The sequence below is a fragment of the Ursus americanus genome, chromosome 33, assembly GCF_024610735.1.
Source record: "Ursus americanus isolate L20-20 chromosome 33, mUrsAme1.1.p, whole genome shotgun sequence".
NCBI classification, from domain to species: Eukaryota; Metazoa; Chordata; class Mammalia; order Carnivora; family Ursidae; genus Ursus; species Ursus americanus.
Genome location: NC_142159.1, coordinates 13,992,056 through 14,011,339, shown reverse-complemented (window position 1 = coordinate 14,011,339; position 19,284 = coordinate 13,992,056). Strand labels below are relative to the sequence as shown.

The 19,284-nt window shown below is 37.5% G+C and overlaps 1 protein-coding gene across 2 annotated transcripts in view; it reads left to right on the top strand.

Annotated features, from left to right (window-relative positions):
• KDM1A (lysine demethylase 1A) overlaps positions 1-19,284 on the top strand; it is a 58,717-nt gene that overhangs the window by 13,488 nt on the left and 25,945 nt on the right. Inside the window, exons 3-6 of one of the 2 annotated variants that reach the window (XM_045782350.2) lie at positions 8,612-8,671; positions 13,611-13,744; positions 17,728-17,806; positions 18,383-18,475. In XM_045782350.2, the coding sequence (XP_045638306.1) occupies positions 8,612-8,671; positions 13,611-13,744; positions 17,728-17,806; positions 18,383-18,475 (366 nt within the window). The remainder of the gene's footprint in view (positions 1-8,611; positions 8,672-13,610; positions 13,745-17,727; positions 17,807-18,382; positions 18,476-19,284) is intronic. The other variant, XM_045782351.2, reaches the window with a different exon arrangement.

Below are 19,284 nucleotides of genomic sequence, written 5' to 3'. Positions count from 1 at the left end.
AGTCAGATAGGAGGAATAGCTTTCAGATTGCAAGAGAGTGGATTCAGATTACCTCCACGGGGCGGATTATAGAATTCTGTTACACCCCTGTACCCAGCAGGAGACCCTCTTTTGTTGATTTACTAGAAGCTGCTGGGAAATTCATTCCTAACAGAGTTACTTATGTTGCCATTTTGGCCTGCTAGTTTCACATAAGTGCCTGAAATCATTTGAGTTCTTCATTATATACATTTAGAAAGCAAACCTAGGATTAATTTTCTTGTCCCCCTCTTTTTTGTATAGCATCATTTCAATGTTCTGATTTGGAACTGTGCCCCAGAATAATTTACTGGAGAGCTGAGTATAAAAAAGTCACAGGCTGAAAAGGTAATCAAGGTTAATTCGAAATTTTTATGTTTTGAGAGATAACTAAAAATGGACCAAGATATATATCACTATGCAACACATGGTCCCCACTCACAGATAATTTATGGCCTAGTATGAGTTATAAATGCATACATAAATCCAATTGAAGGTGAAATAACTCTTAAATATCACATTTTATATAAACATTTGGAGGGACTTAGAGGCAGAAAGAGTGGGAGGGAAGTAAGTCTTCCTAAATCCTTGGCTTAGTGGACAAATTTTTTTAAAAAGTAGTATGGAAGGGATTTTTTTTTTTTTTTTTAAGATTTTATTTTTAAGCTACCTCTACACCCAGTCAGTGTGGGGCTTGAACTCACAGCCTCAAGCTTGAGAGTCGCATGTTCCACTGACTGAGCCAGGCACCCTGGAAGGGAAATTAAAAAAAAGAAAGAAAGAGAGACATTTTCTACACAAAGTAAAATTGCCCCAAATTTGGCCGTTCCTCATTCACTTTATTCCACACATTAATTGTAAAACTACAGTCCTTTGTTCCAGGTTTGGTGCTGGGTTCTGAGGGTTCGGAGCTGAAGACTAGGTCTTCCTGCAAAGAATTCATAGTCCACTTTAGGGTGACAGGTTTAAGAATTGGCTACAGTGAAGAAACAGTACAATAAAAGTGTATTCAAAGTATGGTGAGAATCCAGAAGTTGTTTTTAAATGTTTTTCCCAAAATTGTTTTTTGGAAGTTTTACATTAAACATGAAGGAATTCGATTAGACTTTTATGAAGTAGTTAATATCCTTGATTTTTAACTGTTTACTGCTTTTGTCTGATAACCATTGAATCAAATGCTACCAGTTTTATGTTCTTTGACAGATTGAGCTGCTTTTCTTAATGATTCCATTTCACTGATTGTTTTGTTTTTTATTAAGACAAAATGGTAATTTGGTTAGCTGAGCAACCTTAGTTGTATAATTTCTTGAATTCTTTTTGCTTACCATCCTTTATTTGGTGTGGTCATGGTATAATAGAGAATAGGATACTTGGTCTATGCGGGTTTTCTCATCTGCAAAATGGGGCTTGGTATGGCGATCAAATGAGAAAATATGAATTCCACCTTCGTGTACAAACATCTTGTATTTATTAAACACAGAGTTGAACTAGGAATAGGGTGGATTGATGTTTTATTCAGGAAAAATGGGGGTAGGTTGATGTATATACTCTATCACTTTTGGAAACTGGAAAGTATTTGTGGTACCCCATTTTTTTTTTTTTTAAGATTTTTATTTATTTATTCGACAGAGATAGAGACAGCCAGCGAGAGAGGGAACACAAGCAGGGGGAGTGGGAGAGGAAGAAGCAGGCTCATAGCGGAAGAGCCTGATGTGGGGCTCGATCCCATAATGCCGGGATCACGCCCTGAGCTGAAGGCAGACACTTAACCACTGTGCCACCCAGGCGCCCCTGTGGTACCCCATTTTTAGTAACAAGTCTGTTGCAAAATAGATCATTTAAGTTTTTGTATGTTAAATCAGAGGAGGAATGGCAAATCTTGGTACTTTTCTAATACAGATTCTCTCTCCTCAGAATAACCTGATTAAAATCCATGTATCAACTATTGAGATACAACAAATGTTAACATTTTTTGCAGTATTTGCTAATCACAGAGATCTTTAACATTTGAAGATAGAGTTGTGTTTTTGCTTTTGTTTTTCTGCGTCTTCTAATATGTGAAGATAGAAGAACACATATGATTAATTAATGCCTAAGAAGTTGTATCTTCTTCGTAGCAGTGTAGACTCAAATCATACTGAGGATGGGAGGAGCCTCTAATTATGATCTGAGAAGATGTAGATAGCCAGCGTTCTGAGAAACTTACTTGAGCAGGAAAAAGGGATTCTCTTGTTGAAATTCTTTCATGGTTATCAGTTGTGAAAAGTTATTATGGTTCTTTTAATAGGTCCAGGATAAACTTCAGTATTGGCCTTTCCAGAAGCAGGTGAGGGGTGTCTCGCTGGCTCAGTCAGAAGAGCATGCGACTCTTGATCTCGGAGTTGTGAATTTGAGCCCCACACTGGGTGTAGAGATTACATACATACGGACATGCCTACATATGTAAACAAACTAACTTTAAAAAAACAGGTAGGGGCGCCTGGGTGGCACAGCGGTTAAGCGTCTGCCTTCAGCTCAGGGTGTGATCCCGGCATTATGGGATCGAGCCCCACATCAGGCTCCTCTGCTGGGAGCCTGCTTCTTCCTCTCCCACTCCCCCTGCTTGTGTTCCCTCTCTCGCTGGCTGTCTCTCTCTCTGTCAAATAAACAAAATCTTTAAAAAAAAAAAAAACACAGGTAAATAAACTAGAAAAGTAAGCTTTGTTGTTACTCAAACTCACCTTATGCTTGGTAGTTGAGTAACATTACAGCATATAAATCGTAGACTTTCTCTGGAACATTTTGAAAAGTGAACTAAAAGGTGAGGGAAATCCCTGCTATGTAACGTGGAAGGAAATAGCATGTGAAAAAGTTAATTCTTCCCATTGGCTTCTAAAAACTTTGTTTTCCTCTTTAGCTTATAGGGCTTTTACTTTGTATAGGGTTTCTGGTGCTGAGTTTCTCACTTCTACCCCACTCTTGTCTTCAGGTGCAAATCAGCAGTATTACTGCTCCTCCAGTTGCAAAGTGAGAAAATTTTAGGCAGGCTCCTACCTCAAGCAGCACCATTTTCCTGCATTCTAGGCCTTATTGACAGTGTAACCTAAGATTCCTCTTCTAGTTGGAATCCATAGATTTCAGTTATTCTGGATAATTTTGTTGGAGAATATTGGTCAGTGTTAGCTGTGTTAAAATGCCTCTCATGTGTTTTGAAGGAATGCCTGAGGCTTTTCTACCTCTCTACTTCCCTTTGCATTTCTTCGAACTGCTGTAGATCATTTATTCTTCTGTCTAGAATCATAGTCAAAAAGGAAGGCGATACGTCAAGATCAGTACACTTTAGGATGTTTTTAAAGCCATCTTTCACTACAGAGAGGACTGGAAGGCAGCACGAAGTGGTGTGATGGTCACCAATAACTCACTACCTTTCAGTTATTTTTTCTTATCATTTGTCTGTGTTGATCAATTCCTCTTTGAAACTGACTTTCCTTATGAGATTAGTCCTACATTTACAGCTGCTTTAAACTCTCTGAGCCTACTATTACTATTTTTTTTTTTTTTTTTATCTGTCAGAGAGAGATAACACAAGCATGGGGAGCAGCAGGCAGAGGGAGAAGCAGGCTCCCTGATGAGCAAGGAGCCTGATGCAGAACTCAATCCCAGGACCCTGGGATCATGACCTGAGCTGAAGGCAGGCACTCAATTGACAGCCACTCAGGCATCCCTCTCTGAGCGTATTATTATCTCCATGTTACTGTAAAGTTTTGGCCCCATTCAAACTTTGGAGTTCTAGTCTTTTTTTTTTTTTTTTTTTTAAGATTGATTTATTTATTTGGCGGGGGGCGAGGGGAGAGGAGAAGAGGGAGAGAATCCTTTGAGCCCGACACAGAGCTTGATCTCAGAACCCTGAGATCATGACATGAGCCAAAATCAAGAGTTGGCTGCTTAACCGACAGCGCCACCCAGGTGCTCCTGGAGTTCTAGTCTTTAATTACTTTAAAGACTAAGTAATCAAGTAAAGAGTATTTTCATTTAATTTAGTTTACCTAAATTTTCCCTAAATTTCCCATTTTGTCCATTGCATTACCATTCTTGAACTTTTAAAAACTTGGAGTCATCTTGACCGTCCCTTGCCCTTTGATCAAGTCTGTATTAAAGTCCTGTATCTTCCTGTGAACAGCTTCTTTGACTTGTTAATGCCTTATCCATTTTCATTGTTACCTTTTTATTATAGTGAATTTCACTTCATATCTAAATTATTTAAGCAGTCTTTCAGTTGGATCTCCTTAATCTAGGTCACCTTTTCCCTGTGATCCATCTGGTACAAAGTGACCATATTATATTAATTACAATATCACTTGTTTTGCTGCTTTCCTGTGACAGATCATAGAGTTCTGCCCCATTACTATTAAGATCAAGTTTAGGTTTTGGCACTGAAAGTGGCCCATTTTATCTCTCCTGCTCTCCCACATCTGCAGGTACTGTGTGGTTCTCTATACGTTCCACGTCTGTGCTTTTCTCCTTGCTTTTGTAAGTGTTCTGAACCATGCTGGAGGTTTGACTGTCAGATCTCTGGATTTGTTCATAAAAGCTTTGCTGATTCCTCAAGTCTGTGTTAGCCTTTTGTTTCCCTAAAAAATAAAAAAAGTTTCTTTCTGGATATTTTTCATCTTTCATTAGATTATAAGCCTCTTGAAAATAGGTACTTGATGTGTTCAACTTTCTACTTGTGCTTGGAAGTTTTGGAATAGGTATTCAGTAAACATTGAATTAGTGAGATTATTTAAAATATAAACTAAACTGAGGTGTTAATAGAGTGAAAACGCATGTGTTCAAAGGTGATTTAAACTTTTAAGGTTTTTTTTTTCCTCTGCTAATTTGTCAGGTGTAACTGAAACTAATAGCTTGGTAGTCACTTCTATAAATTTGGTACAATTTTGAGAAGTTGGTTTTCGTTTAAAAATCATTGCTTCCCAGGAAACTTAGAAGTTTCTCAAATTGTCTACAAAAGTTACCAATTTGTGATTTCAACAAACTAAAGTCAAAATGTGAATCTGCTGGTCAGTATGTTCCTAGAAACAGCGCATCGGTGATCCTGCCCTCCATGCTTGTCAGATAAAGATATTTGAAAGACATTATAGATTTCCTTGTAAGATGTTGGAAGAGTGATCTCTTGAGAATTTGAATCAAGATGAGAAAGCATCCAGTAGTGTGACTGTAACTAAAATACTTCACTGTTTTTCAAGAATAACCTAACAGGTCTGTGGAAGATTTATTAGAGGGCAGCTGAAAGGTTACTCTGTAAAGTAAACCAAAGATTTTATTTTCAACTTGTAGAAGATAAGCACAAATACAGGTACTAGGGGTCTCTACTTCAAACTCGAGGAGTGTGTGAGTGTGTGTTTGTGTGGTGGGAATGAAAACAAAAGGTCTCCTGGGGCGCCTGGGTGGCACAGCGGTTAAGCGTCTGCCTTCGGCTCAGGGCGTGATCCTGGCGTTATGGGATCGAGCCCCACATCAGGCTCCTCTGCTATGAGCCTGCTTCTTCCTCTCCCACTCCCCCTGCTTGTGTTCCCTTTCTCATTGGCTGTCTCTATCTCTGTCAAATAAATAAATAAAATCTTAAAAAAAAAAAAAAAAAAAAGAAAACAAAAGGTCTCCTGCACAGTGGTGCCAAAATCAAGGTGATATGAAAAAGTGGCTTTTGCGTATGTTCATTTTCTATCTTGAATTTGAGCTCAGGGAGGATAACAACTGTACTTGCCTGCTGTTCCACGTCCTTGTGCCACTGTAAGAATCAGAGCCCTAGGCCAGAAGGACCCAAAGAACAAGTGCATGTGGCATTTTATATGTTCTAATCAGAGGCAATCCTGGATGGAAAGTTAGGTGGAAACATTTGTATGTGTGTTGTTTTTAAGAAAGTGGAAGAACTGGTCTAGAATATCACTAATAAAGATGATGCTGTTATCTGTCTTTGGAGAAGTAGCCACCGTCCAAATACTCCTGAGTGTGTTATGATTGGAGAGAAAGTAGCGACCTCATCTCTAAACTTTCATCAAATTAAGAGACACGTTGTTCCTTTACTTAATTGTAAGCACTTTTTATTTCTCATCATTTCTCATATGTTTATATCACCTATTTGGTTTTCTCCTGTTTCTCTGCTTATGCGGTACTTTGGAGTTTCATTTCTGTTTTGGCTTTCTGCTGTTAAGAGGGATCCCTTTAAAAAAATCATCGCAGGGTTTTGAATATTTTTCATATGACCCCTACATATTTTTATTGAAGAACAATATATGAGTTTTGTTCCTTTTTTCAAAAGCAGAAGACAAAAAAGACCTCCCTACCTTGTTGTAAAAGAGCAACCTTGTTAATGTTTTGAGCACAGAAGTCAGGCTTAAGAAATCCATGTTTCAATGGATTTCTTAGTCTAAAGACCATGACAGAAAACAGTCAACCAAGAGCTACCTGTAGGTTAAAATAAATTAATTTAGCATACTGTATGACATATAGTGGGGGAAGAAAGCAAATGATAGAAATAGGAAGGATAAAATAATTCAGGACTTAATGGCCAGCTTGGAAGTGGGTTCTGTTTTTATTTTTAGAAGTGGTGAGATGCCTTCGTGACAGGAGACTGTAGCTTTCATTCTTTGCCTGCCAGGGTACATAATTTGAGAGAGAGGAGCTTTATTGTTCCTAGTGCTTAAATGTTATTCTTGAAAACTGTATTTATTTCATTGTTCTAAAATATTTATAAAGATTTTATTTGAGAGCAAGTGAGAGAGCGAGAGAGCATGAGCAGGGGGGAGGGGCAGAAGGGAGAGGGAGAAGCAGACTCCCCCTCAGCAGGGAGCTGGATGTGGGACTCAGTCCCAGGACCCTGGGATCATGACTTCAGCCGAAGGCAGACGCTTAACTGACTGAGCCACGCAGGCGCCCACGTCTCCCCTTTTTTAAAATACAGTTCAATCTTTTGGTCTAGTGTGGTTCTGTTAGAACAAAACGGAACAATGACAGCTTCTAAAAAAAATATATCTAAGATTTTTTATGAATAAATCTGGAAGTTATGAAGAATGAACATTTTTTATTTAAACTTTTTTTTTTAAGATTTTATTTATTTATTTGAGAGAGAGAGAACATGAGCAGGGGCAGAGTGAAAGCATACTCCCCGCTGATCAGAGAGCCCATTGTGGGGCTCAATCCCAGGACCCTGGGATGGTGACCTGAATTGAAGACAGACGCTTAACTGACTGAGCCACCCAGGTGCCCCTTATTTAAACTTTAAAAGTAAAATTTTAAATATAGGGCCTGCATTTTCAAGATGTTTGTAGACTGGATTTTGTAAGGAGTCATCTCTTCATAATTATATGCTCTTTTCCAAAGGCTGTAAAGAACAAATCATATATCTTGAGCCTTGTCTGAGAGCCATACCCCTCTAAAAACCTCAAGGGCCCTTCAGACAGGAGCATAGTGAAATAATTTTAGAATGAGACTCTTCAGACTATATACCTTCTAGTAACACATTCTAATGTCAAAAATCATTTCTATCTAAACACATTCAAATACGAGAGGATCAAGATGTCATTTTCACTTTCCTGCTCCCTTTTAATTCAAATGGTGGTTAATCAGTCTGCTTTCTCATTGAGATTCTTTTAAAATAAACTAGTGAAGGTTGTCTAGTTTTAGATCATTGGAGAGTGTTTTTATATCTTTCAAAGGTCATGCTGTAGTTTTCTCATAGTTACCAGGTAGCTAGAAGCTTAAGAAGTTATAGCATCTGTCTTGGTGATAGGTTTTGGAAGAGTCTGGAAGATGATGTATTCTGACTTTGTCCGATTGAACTTTCAAGCTGTGATACTTTTCTCGAAGTTATTTCTACGTATTAGTCAATGGAAAATTTCTTAGCTGGCTTATTGTATAGATTGAGGTAGAAGGTTCCCCATATCTTGGCTCCCCCAGTCCCCACTGTGTGTGTCTATCTACATTACTTGGCATATGACTGCAGGGTGTCTTGTGTGTTTGAAAGTTTTACTACAGAAGCACTGGCGTATCCAGATCTGGTGCTGTCTAGCATGCATGGTAAATGAAACTTGTTTTGGAGCTGAATCTTTATAGTCCCTTCTTTGAAGTGAAAGGGAGACTTTTTCATTAAGACTATGTCTTTTGTTTGTTATATAAGTATATTCTTTGTGGATAGAAAGGTGAAGATAAAGGGAGATGGAGCAGATGCTGAATTGTTGCAGCTCTAGACCCAAGAGCCCATGTGACACCTTACTCTCAGTTCAGCAACAAGTAGCGAAAGACGTTTAGAATTCGTTTTTCCCCGCATCCAACCTTGACTTAAATAAGACTGACAGCAAGGATTTAGTGATTAGAAATACTATGTACTTTGTTCTACCTTTCAACAAGAATCAGTGTGTAAAGTTAAAATTTTCTGACCAGAATTTGAAGACTATGATGGGATTCCCTGGGCCTGATTCGAGAAGAAGGAGCTCTCTGAATATGGGTTTACTAGTTGGTGGTGAATTTGTGAGTCGCCAACTATTAGGCCTTTATGTCCAGATATTATCTTAATTTATGGAGTAAGGTCCCTGAGTTCTCCTCTTTCCTTCCACAGGGCAAGCAGGAGGACTTCAAGACGACAGTTCTGGAGGGTATGGAGACGGCCAAGCATCAGGTGAGGGTGGCATTAGATGCTTGCCACTTAGTAGCAAGAGCCGCCAAGTCAGGGATCGATGCTTGCAAGTGTTTTTGGCTGTGGTATCCACATTTGAGCCAGAAGCGCAGGGGAAATATAACCCTCAGGACAGAGCAGTAGGATAGGAGAGTGTAGCCAGAACAAAGGCAAGCAGACCCTTTTGAAGTCCTCAGGCCGATCTCAGCCCTCCGCTCTTCACTTTTTTGAGGAGATGGCGGGTCCTTTTCTTCCCGGCAGCTTTTATAGTAACAGTAAACATGATATAAAACATAGATTTAGGAGTCATGGGACCTTTAAAAAGAAATACAGCTGTATACACAGAGAGGAGAAGCCATAGGCTGAAAGCCTTCAAAAAGAAAAGAAAAGGACAGAAAGGCATTCTAGGGCTAGTCAGAGCAATTATGCAGGCAGGGGACTCTTCAGAGGTGGTTGTTAGATAGTGTTGGGTACAATTTTTCAATTAACATGACATAGTTAATTATTTTGTAGCTTAAACATTTTGTCACATGAAAACTAATCGTTTTTTTTTTAAAGTCTACTCAAAATGCTCTTTCTTTTCAGATCACACTATGATATTTTTACTTCTAGGACAAAGTAAAGGATTAAATGATTTATAGGGCCCATCTGGAGCTGTTAAAGTTTGTTCCAGGAATCCAAAGTAGTACGTCTGGATTTCATCCTTTGCCCTGGATGTTTTTGTGTGGTTCAGTGCTCAAAGCTGACTGATACATACATTTTGATAGAACTGGAATGGGTATTACTTTACTTTTGGAGTTTGTCACTTTTCAACTGTTAAGTCTACTTTAAAATTGTCTTTTGCCGTTGTGTACAGCATGTCTGGGAAATGTCTGTATTTTACTCTTGGGTCAAAGTTCACTGTTAATGCAGAAATTAGAATATAGGGGATCCAGAATGTTAGAAGTAAATTTGTTTAAATGTTAGCCGAGGGATTGGAGGTTGATAATCAGTACATGGTTATCTTAGAGGAGTTAAAATCCTCGTTCAGAGTCTCCGTGGCAGATAAACCTTCAAGAATGCTGTTCATCAAATGATGCACAATTGGGTCTTCCAAGGAATTGTTGAGGATCAGGAATAGCCGTTCGAGCTTTAATCTTGAAGAAATAAATTGAGTTTTCTTGTTGCTTTTTGGTTTAACGTGAATAAATGCACTCTTTTGCTTTAGTAAACAGTATGTTGTATTGCTGAGAGTAAAAACAGACTCATAAAACTGTGGTGCTTCTGACTTAGTGTTTAGTAGAACATGAGTTTGTGTTTTTTTTTTTTTTAAGTGTTTCCAAGAATGGTGGGGACTATTCTGAACCCTTCAAGATCTCTCTTTAGATCTTTGCCATGTTCAGAAGCATGCATTTGTGAGATGATCAGTTAGAAGCATGTGCTTGTAAGCAATCAACATTCTTTTTTTAATGAAGCCAAATGACCCTCATGAGTATCTTGGGACCAGGATCATATCTTGACTTTTATAAATCCACATCAAGTTGGTGTATTCTTCCAACATCTTAAAAGTTAGAAGGGAACTCAAGGTCATTTTCTCTAGCTTCCTGCTGTCAAACAGATAATATTGTATCCACCCCTGTTTTGTGGATTAGGACCTGAAATAGAGTTAAATGATATGACCAAGTATATACCAACAGTTAGAGGAGTGAGAACCCAGAGGTCGTCTTTCTTATGTGAAGACTAGTCCTTATACCCTCTCTCATAGAATCATTTAAAGTGTGTGTTTACCCTAAAAATAAAAGATGTAAAGCATAAGAAATCATACGATGCTCCTCTTTTTTTCTTTTTCTCTCCTTTCCTTCTATTCTTTATTCTTTTCATCTTTAAACTGTTATAGGACTGGATACGGTGCATCTGTAGTTTACTAATTTTAAGTAGTCTTTTATATGTAGATTCTTGTCAGGCTTTTGTTTTCACTCTTCAACTAGAAATCTAGTTATTCTAGTTAATTTAGCTACTTCATGGGGGGGGGAAGGCAAGTAACTTTCATGGAGGCCTTCTTTTCTGTTAATTTTTATATCTCTGTTACCTCACTCTACTCAAGATGCTACCTGTATCATCAGAATCAGGGAGAAAGTGCTTTCATGGAATAGAGGATTTATATCCTCACCTTCCCCTGCCCCTTCTCTGCATCTCTAATTTATTGAGAAAGGTCTTTATAGTCCCTTAAATATTTTATGACTTTTACTATGTTTTCAGAGAAAGTGTGAGCCAATCAGACCATTAGAAAGGGCATTTCTGCTTTAGCATGACTGCATTTTGAAAGGTGATGCTGGAATTTCCTGTGTGAAGTATGAAAAAAAGGAACTGAGGGGGCAAGACAGTTATGTAGGCAGCCTGGGGCTTTTAAAAAATTAAGGTTGCATCTTTGAAACATTCTCAATTTCCAGAATACCAGACTGTGTTAAGTGCACACAAACAGCAAGTATAAATTACTTTTGAATGAAATGTACTACTAGTACTTCCTTTTAATAAGGATATTATTAAAGTCAGTTATTCTTTAAGGTTTTTCCCTCTAAAGGAGATCTTATGAGTCCTATTGTCCAGAGAGGTCTATTGGTTCATTTTGGAAATATCCTATTAAAAGAATGCTTTGAGTTAGCTTCTGAACAGCTTGGGTTCCAAGTTAACATTTTGTGTTTCTTTGATAAGAGGTTAGATATTTTTCTTACACAGTTTTCACCTTTGTGTTGATCATGGTCTTCCTTCCTTGAAATAATAGTCTTCAACCCTAAAAACCAAAAGGAAGAAAATATTATTGAGCTTTTGGAAACTGTAAATTGACAAGTTTTTAAGAATAACTAGGTTTTTTCTCATTGTTATGTAGAAGACAGAGATGGAGAAGATTATTATTCCACACGTACCTTAGTGTCACAATTTTTGGCTTCTTTAATTCCTTTTGTTAGTCATTTGTTGTTTGATTTAAAGATACTTTTAAAACTGCCACATGACTTCATGTAAATAACATTTCTTAATTGTTACATAGTCTCAAGATTCCCAAAGTTAGCCAACTAATTTAGAGTGATTTTTAATAATAAGAGCACTTGGAATGAGGAGCCAAATGTAATATAAAACTTAGTGTCTTTCCCTACATGGTTTTTTTGGACTGTCGTTGACAGTAGTATTTTGTGGTAGAATTGATGTTCAGTGATGACTTAGTAAGCATGTAGAAGGCATAGCTAAGAAAGAAAACTACCCCCATTTGGGGAGGGAGGAGTACAGTTTCTAGAGTTCATTGGTTTTCATGTGGATAGTACACACTTACGAAGTGACCTATTTCAAGAGATCTTTATTCTGAGGACTTGGAGTTATTGTGTAGGTAATGCTCATTATAATGTGACATGTTTTTGTTCTTGGTTTTATTTTGTGTTTATTTGATTGGGGGTAAGGGACTAGGGACATCAAAGCTGTGTGTAGTTTTAGAAAATTTCACATTACTGAAATAACCTATACCCCTGTTGCGAGCATTTCTTCTTTCCTTGCCTTAATTTCATGTTCCACTCTCAACAATATGGCTCTTACTGATTATTTTTTCCTTAGGGAATAAATGTCCTGACAGTCTTTAATTTTAGGTTGAGATTCATTAAATGAGAGAACTGTTGATTTGATTTAGTAACGTAAATATAGTACATGTACCCTCATTATCTACTGTGAGTCGATAGATTTTTTTTCCTTTTCTCCCAAGAATATTGTTTCTTAATGTGCCACCCATATTAGCATTAGGCATTTTTGCTTGACCTCTTGTTAACTATTTTTGTCCGAGTTACTGTTTATAAATGTCTTTGTGGAGACAGCACCTTAATAAGTTAGCTATCATTTTCTAAGTTACATCTTTACCTGCATTTGTTCTTTATATTTTCTTGATCTTACCCTGCCTTCCCTTTAATTTTGTTTCCATTATCAGTGTCTCTAACTTCTTGTTCTATGTGCTTTAAATGATTAAATATGGATATCTGGTGCCTATTTCATTACTTATATATAATTATTTCAGTGGTATTGAAGTTTGAAACTCTTTGTGTCTTGATATTTTCATAAGCTGGTGGTTAAATAGGTCTTTTATAAGGTGATCTTAGGAATACAGGTAGAATACATGTAAATGTGTTTCTTAGGACATCTTATAAAGATGTACTTAACTATCAGCTTATAAAAATAATTGATTTATTACCCAGTTTTAAAAGTTTCAAAATAATATTTTACTTGTACAGAGAACGTGTATACACTCTATGTATGTGTAGTGTATAGTATATGCAGTGACATACGTGTGTAGTAAAGCATTTCTAATGTTTTTTTGCTGGGACAGGTAAATTCCTTGCTTCCTTCTGTATCCGCATTGCAGTCTGCCTAACTTATCTCACTGTTTGCCAGCTTTGCATTATGGGAACTAATGGATGGTACCACTGACAAGATAATCATGCATTTCTTACTGTTGGTTATTAAACCTTGAAAGTCCTCTCCATGTTCCCTGCTGTAATCTTAAAAGAAGGCATGTTGGTTGTGTTTTTCACTCGTAGTCTCTTTTGCTTTCCTTTCAGTGTATTTTCCTTTATTCTGGTTCCTTAGTTTTAAGATTTCGGGAACACTGTCAGTGATGCTAATTTTAATTAGGGTATCTTCCAGTATTACAAAGCTGATTTGCGGATGAAGAAAATATGCTGCATGCTTTGTTATTTTGTTTCACTCATTAGTAAACTGTAATTTTTGGAATATCACGCTCAGAAGAGTAAATTCTAAAGATGTTTCAGCTTTTGAGCAAAATGAAAGATTTTTATTTTAAAGGAGGTGAGATCAGTCTGTGATTAAGGCAGAGCTTTACAGAGGTTCTTCAGGCAAAAAAGGAGTTTTATTATCCCTGGTTTTGTATTCACTTGCACTTTTCCCAGAAGTCCTTTGCTTTCTTTGCTAGGTGTGGAGGGTGCAGCTTTCCAGAGTAGACTTCCTCATGACCGGATGACTTCTCAAGAAGCAGCTTGTTTTCCAGATATCATCAGTGGACCGCAACAGACCCAGAAGGTTTTTCTGTTCATTAGAAACCGCACAGTAAGTTTCCATGTCAGTTTTTTTTCTGTTTGGATTATAAAAAGCGCATATTACTTTTATGGAAAATAAGAGAAAAAAGAAAGGAAGAATTACAAATTATCTATAACATGTACCATTACCCAGAGGTAACCATTGTTAAAAATTAGTTGTTTTTTCCCTTCAGTTATTTTTTTAGATGTATATTTAATTTTTGTTTTTAAAAAATTGAAATGCTATTTCCATACGTTCTTTGGATCCTTTTCATTCTTCATAACCTCATAAACACAAAGAATCTTCATTTAAACTTTTAATTTCTTATTTTAAGTAAACCAGGCCACACGTGGGGCTCAAACTCACAACCTGAGATCAAGAGTTGCATGCTCTACTGACTGAGCCAGCCAGGTGCCCCGAAACTTTTTTTTTCTTTTCTTTTTTTTTTTTTTTTTGGTGGGGGAAGGGCAGAGGGAGAAGGAGAGAGAGAATCTTAAGCAGGCTCCACACCCAGCACAGAGCCAGACGCAGGGCTCAGTCTCACAACCCTGAGATCATGACCGGAGCTGAAATCAAGAGTCAGATGCTTAACTGACTGAGCCACCCAGGGGCCTCCTCTCCCCCCACTTTTTTAAGATTTTATTCTAGAGAGAGCGCACGAACTGGGGGAGGAGCAGAGGAGAGGGAGGGGGAAAGAATGTCAAGCAGACTCTGCACTGAGCCCATCTCAGGACTCAATCCCATGACCCTAAGATCATGACCTGAGCCAAAACCAAGAGTTGAGTGCTCAACTGACTGAACCAGCTAGTTGCCCCCCCCCCGCACCCCCCCCATGTTTTTTAAATTTTTAAATAACCATTTTAGTCTTTCTTTCCCAGGATAAGAGAAACTCTTACTCTGTTCTGCCCCTCTGCTTCATCCTCCTCCTCTGGCTAAATGCTTGATTTTAATGTCTGCATAATATTTTTTTTTTAAAGATTTTAGTTATTTATTTGACAGAGATGGAGACAGCCAGCAAGAGAGGGAACACAAGCAGGGGGAGTGGGAGAGGAAGAAGCAGGCTCATAGTGGAGGAGCCTGATGTGGGGCTTGATCCCATAACGCCGGGATCACGCCCTGAGCCGAAGGCAGACGCCTAACTGCTGTGCCACCCAGGCGCCCCTTAATGTCTGCATAATATTTTGTCTGACAGTTGGGTCATATTGTAAGTTAGGCATTTATATGTCCATTTGTGCTTTATTAAGCTCTGAACAGCTTTATACATTCTTGACTCTATCTCTGGTTATTTTATTTCCTTATGATAAGAGTTCTAGAAGAAAAACTACCTTGTCAAAAAAATATATATCAAAACCCAAAAACAATATATATATATAGAAAGAGTTATATATATCAATATAGATCGATTGATAGTTATAGTCAGATGGCTTCCCAGAGAGACTGAATCAGTCGACATCCCTATTGCTCTGCCCCTGCTTTGGTTATTAAAACAATGATAATCTGTGCTGTTATAATAGACTAAAAGTTTTTCATTTCTTTTCCACTTGTTCAATTACTTAGACTGACTTTTTCCACATTTATTAGTCATTTATATTTCTTCTGCGAATTTTTCTTTCATGGGCTTTTATTCATCAGAAATTTTTTAGCCATAGAGTAGAGGAGGGCAAGATACTATTCAGAATATATTCATTGTACTCTAGGGTGATACAAAGTAAAAGAAATTTATGTTGTAATTTCATCTACTTTGAGTATAGCTCAGAGATGTCATTTTAGCATGTCTGCTTTTTAGCTACCGCTAACTTCTTTATTTTGGCTATTAGTTTGCAAAACCCCTGCTGAATTTAAATTGTTGGCTAGAGTCAGTGGTGGGTTATACTGGGTTTTCATAGTACAGAATAAAGGGATTTTGAGTGTTTGAAGAAAAGACAGGGTGATTATTTTAAAAAGTGAATGGAAAATTCTTAATGTATATTTCCGACACTTATTTGTCTTAGAATCGGCTTCTGTGTATAACATATCAATATTTGATCTAAATGGATTTTTTAGGGGGCACCTGGCTGACTCGGTCAGTAGAGCATGCGACTCTTGATCTCAGGATCGTGAGTTCAAGCCCCATGTTGGACATTGAGCTTACTTAAAATTGATTAAAACTAAATTTTTTTAGAAGTATATTTTTAGATAAGGTCATCATTTTTTTGTTTCATCTGAGGGAAGTTTTCACTCTTTACTTGAATTTGAGTGGTGGATTTACAGTGACCTCTGTTTTCTCTGATTTATCTTCTTCGACCAAAACTCGGATTTGGGGAGGGAAGGATTGGTCCAGATTAGAGTTGTGGGCCTCTGGCTATAAAACTGAACATAAATCATTCTCTTACAAGAATTGTATCAGTTCTTTTGCTTACAGATTTTGAAACCACAACAACTTTAGGATTATTGAGCTAAAGACTATGACCCGAGCTTTATTTTTTTTTTTATAGGATGGACAGAGGAAGAAGGCTTGTGTTGAGGGGTGAGGAGCTTGGGCCTGGTGTGTATTTGAGGAAGCCCATTTTGCCTTGACAGTGGCAACCGTGTAAAGTAGAGGGTGCTTATGAATTTGGTCATATCTCTTTGTAATTGGATTTATTTACACATAACCATGTTTCTTTGTTGAAACTTGGAGCAGTTAATTTTTAGCTAAGACTGAAATATGGTGGCATTTAGTTGGTCTTGCCTATTCAATTTGAAGAGCATTTGTGTAAGAGCCTGTTGATTACACCGTGCTATTTTCCATTCCTTAGTGCTTTTTCAGCAGTATTTGAAATAATCGACTACTCCTTTCTTCTTAAACTCTTAAACTTCAGTTTCCTTCTCTTAAACTCCTTTAGCTTAACACAGTATTCTGATTCTCCACCTCCCTGGTGGTTGTCCTCTCTGACAGATTTGTAGGCTTATCTTTATTTTTTTTAAGATTTTATTTATTTATTTGGGGGCGCCTGGGTGGCACAGCGGTTAAGCATCTGCCTTTGGCTCAGGGCGTGATCCTGGTGTTCTGGGATCGAGCCCCACATCGGGCTCTTCTGCTGGGAGCCTGCTTCTTCCTCTCCCACTCCCCCTGCTTGTGTTCCCTCTCTCGCTGGCTGTCTCTATCTCTGTCGAATAAATAAATAAAATCTTTAAAAAAAAAAAAAAGATTTTATTTATTTATTTGACAGAGAGAGTGAGCACAAGTAGGGGGAGTGGCAGGCAGAGGGAGAGGGAGAAGCAGACTCCAATGTGGAGCTCAATCCCAGGACCCTGAGATCATGACCTGAGCCAAAGGCAGACACTTAACCAAATGAGCCACCCAGGCACCCCTGTAGGCTTATCTTTCAAAACAGGCCATTATGTGAACTGGTTGGGGTTCCTTAAGGCTCCTTATGGTCTTTCCCTTCCCCTCTTGTATATTCTCCCCAGGAGGCCTCTTCTGCACATTGGCTTCAGTTATCACCCATAAGCAAATGGCTCCAGACCTTAACTCCGCTCAGAACCCTAGTTCTGTATCTGGATGCCAATCTTGTATCTCTTGGTTGTCTTGAAACTATAAACTTACCTCTTCTTTCAGTGACCCTCATTTAGTGAATAGCATACCAACTCATTTAGTTGGCAGGCTAAAAACTGGAGTTACACTTGTACCTCTTCCCTCCCCTCCACCTTTGCATATGTAATTGATCATTTGATTTTGTGGATTTTTATCTACTCAGTATCTCTGGAGTCATGTAACCCAGTTTAAATCCTAGTTGGTTCCTACCAGCTATATGATACTGGCAAGTTACTAGGTTTTTTTTGTTTTTTGTTTTAGGCTGAATATTTTCCAGCTTCTTAATAATTTACTCATTTGACATGGTTTTGTGTTTCATCAGTTTGTCAGGAATATAACCCTCTGTTTCGATGAAAGGAAAGCCTATATTTGAGGACTTAAAGTTGAAAAGATATTTTCAAGTGGTCAAGTGGTCTGTGTCTGCTTGTGTAATAAAATTTCTGTCATTTAAATACAGTTGCAGTTGTGGTTGGATAATCCAAAGATTCAGCTGACCTTTGAGGCTGCTCTCCAACAGTTAGAAGCGCCTTACAACAGTAAGTAATGTTTTCAGTGGGACTAGTTTTGGCTCATGGCTCACTGATAATGAATTTTTTCAGTTCAGATTACTTTACCTTGTGCTATGCAAAAATAAGCCTTATAGAAAACTATTATGTGTCTTGGTAATTATTTTCTTGGTTTTTAAATTGTGAGTAAATTCAAGAGATCGCTAATAATTTCACCAGGACTGTGTTCCAACTTTAATCCCTGGAGTGCTTTGTTGACATTTGATTGGCTGGCTGGCTGGCTTTCTCATTTTCCATTTATCACCCACAAAGTCTTGAAAAGTTTTTGCCAAAGTGACTGATTATGATACTACTTTTAAAAGGGTTGTTTTTATTCTTTATTTCATCTGTAACTGAATATCATTCTTAAAAAGTCCAAATCACGTGATCGGCATTTTGGACTACATCGTAGACTCATAGGAATCACTTTTCTAAAGGAGTCACATGATCTGAAGCTTATGGAAAATATGTATAGAATAACTTCATGATGGAAAAACAAGATTCAAAGAACTTTCTGTTTAAACTGCTAAAGATATGAACTTGTTTTAAAATTCATCTGTTCTGTAGGTGATACTGTGCTTGTCCACCGAGTTCACAGTTATTTAGAGCGTCACGGTCTGATCAACTTCGGCATCTATAAGAGGATAAAACCCCTACCAAGTAAGGACCTGGCAGATGGACTTCATAGATGGGCTTTTAAGTTACAGTTCTAGGACTCTCTTTTATTTCCAGGAGGCTGTTAGCATTTTATTTTGATTTCTAAGTCTAAATTTGGAGTCTGATATTCCCAAGCTTGTCTCGTTATATGTTAGATTTAAAGTAAAATCTCTTCATAAATATGCATTGCCTGTAATTTCTGGTTTGATGAGTATACTGTCGTAAAAGATAATTTCCAGTGTAAGAAAAATCAGAAAACAAAATTTGTTTAAAAACAAGAGAAGTCTGTTAGGAAAGCAGAGATTTGGGGTTTTTTTTCATTGACCAGTTCGTTATACTGCCAGGAATCCAGGAGTCAGGGATGTTTTGAAAATTAACACTTTTATTTATTTTTAATTAATTTATTTTTGATGCTTTAATAATTCTTCAAAAAGGGATAGTAAAGACAGCAGAAGTAGAGCTTAAAGAAAAGGACTTTAAGAATAATTTGGCTGTCAAATTGTCCTAGTATAATTGTGAGGTAAATGAAGCCGACTATTCATGATAAGTTAACCAGTCACAGACACCAAAGCACATGACTATGGTGTAATGAGAAAGGAAATCTTTACAGATAAAGGATTTCATTTATAAGTTTTTAACATTGAATTAAAATTTGTAAGTTTCAGTATTTGCTAATTTGTATTCAGATAGTTTCTCTATTTTGAAAAATAAGTGAACTGTTCACTTTGAAAGACATCATGACATGTTGAGAACTTAGAGGTTTTCATGATGTAAAAAATGGTAAAACAAACTCTTAAACCTACAACAAAATA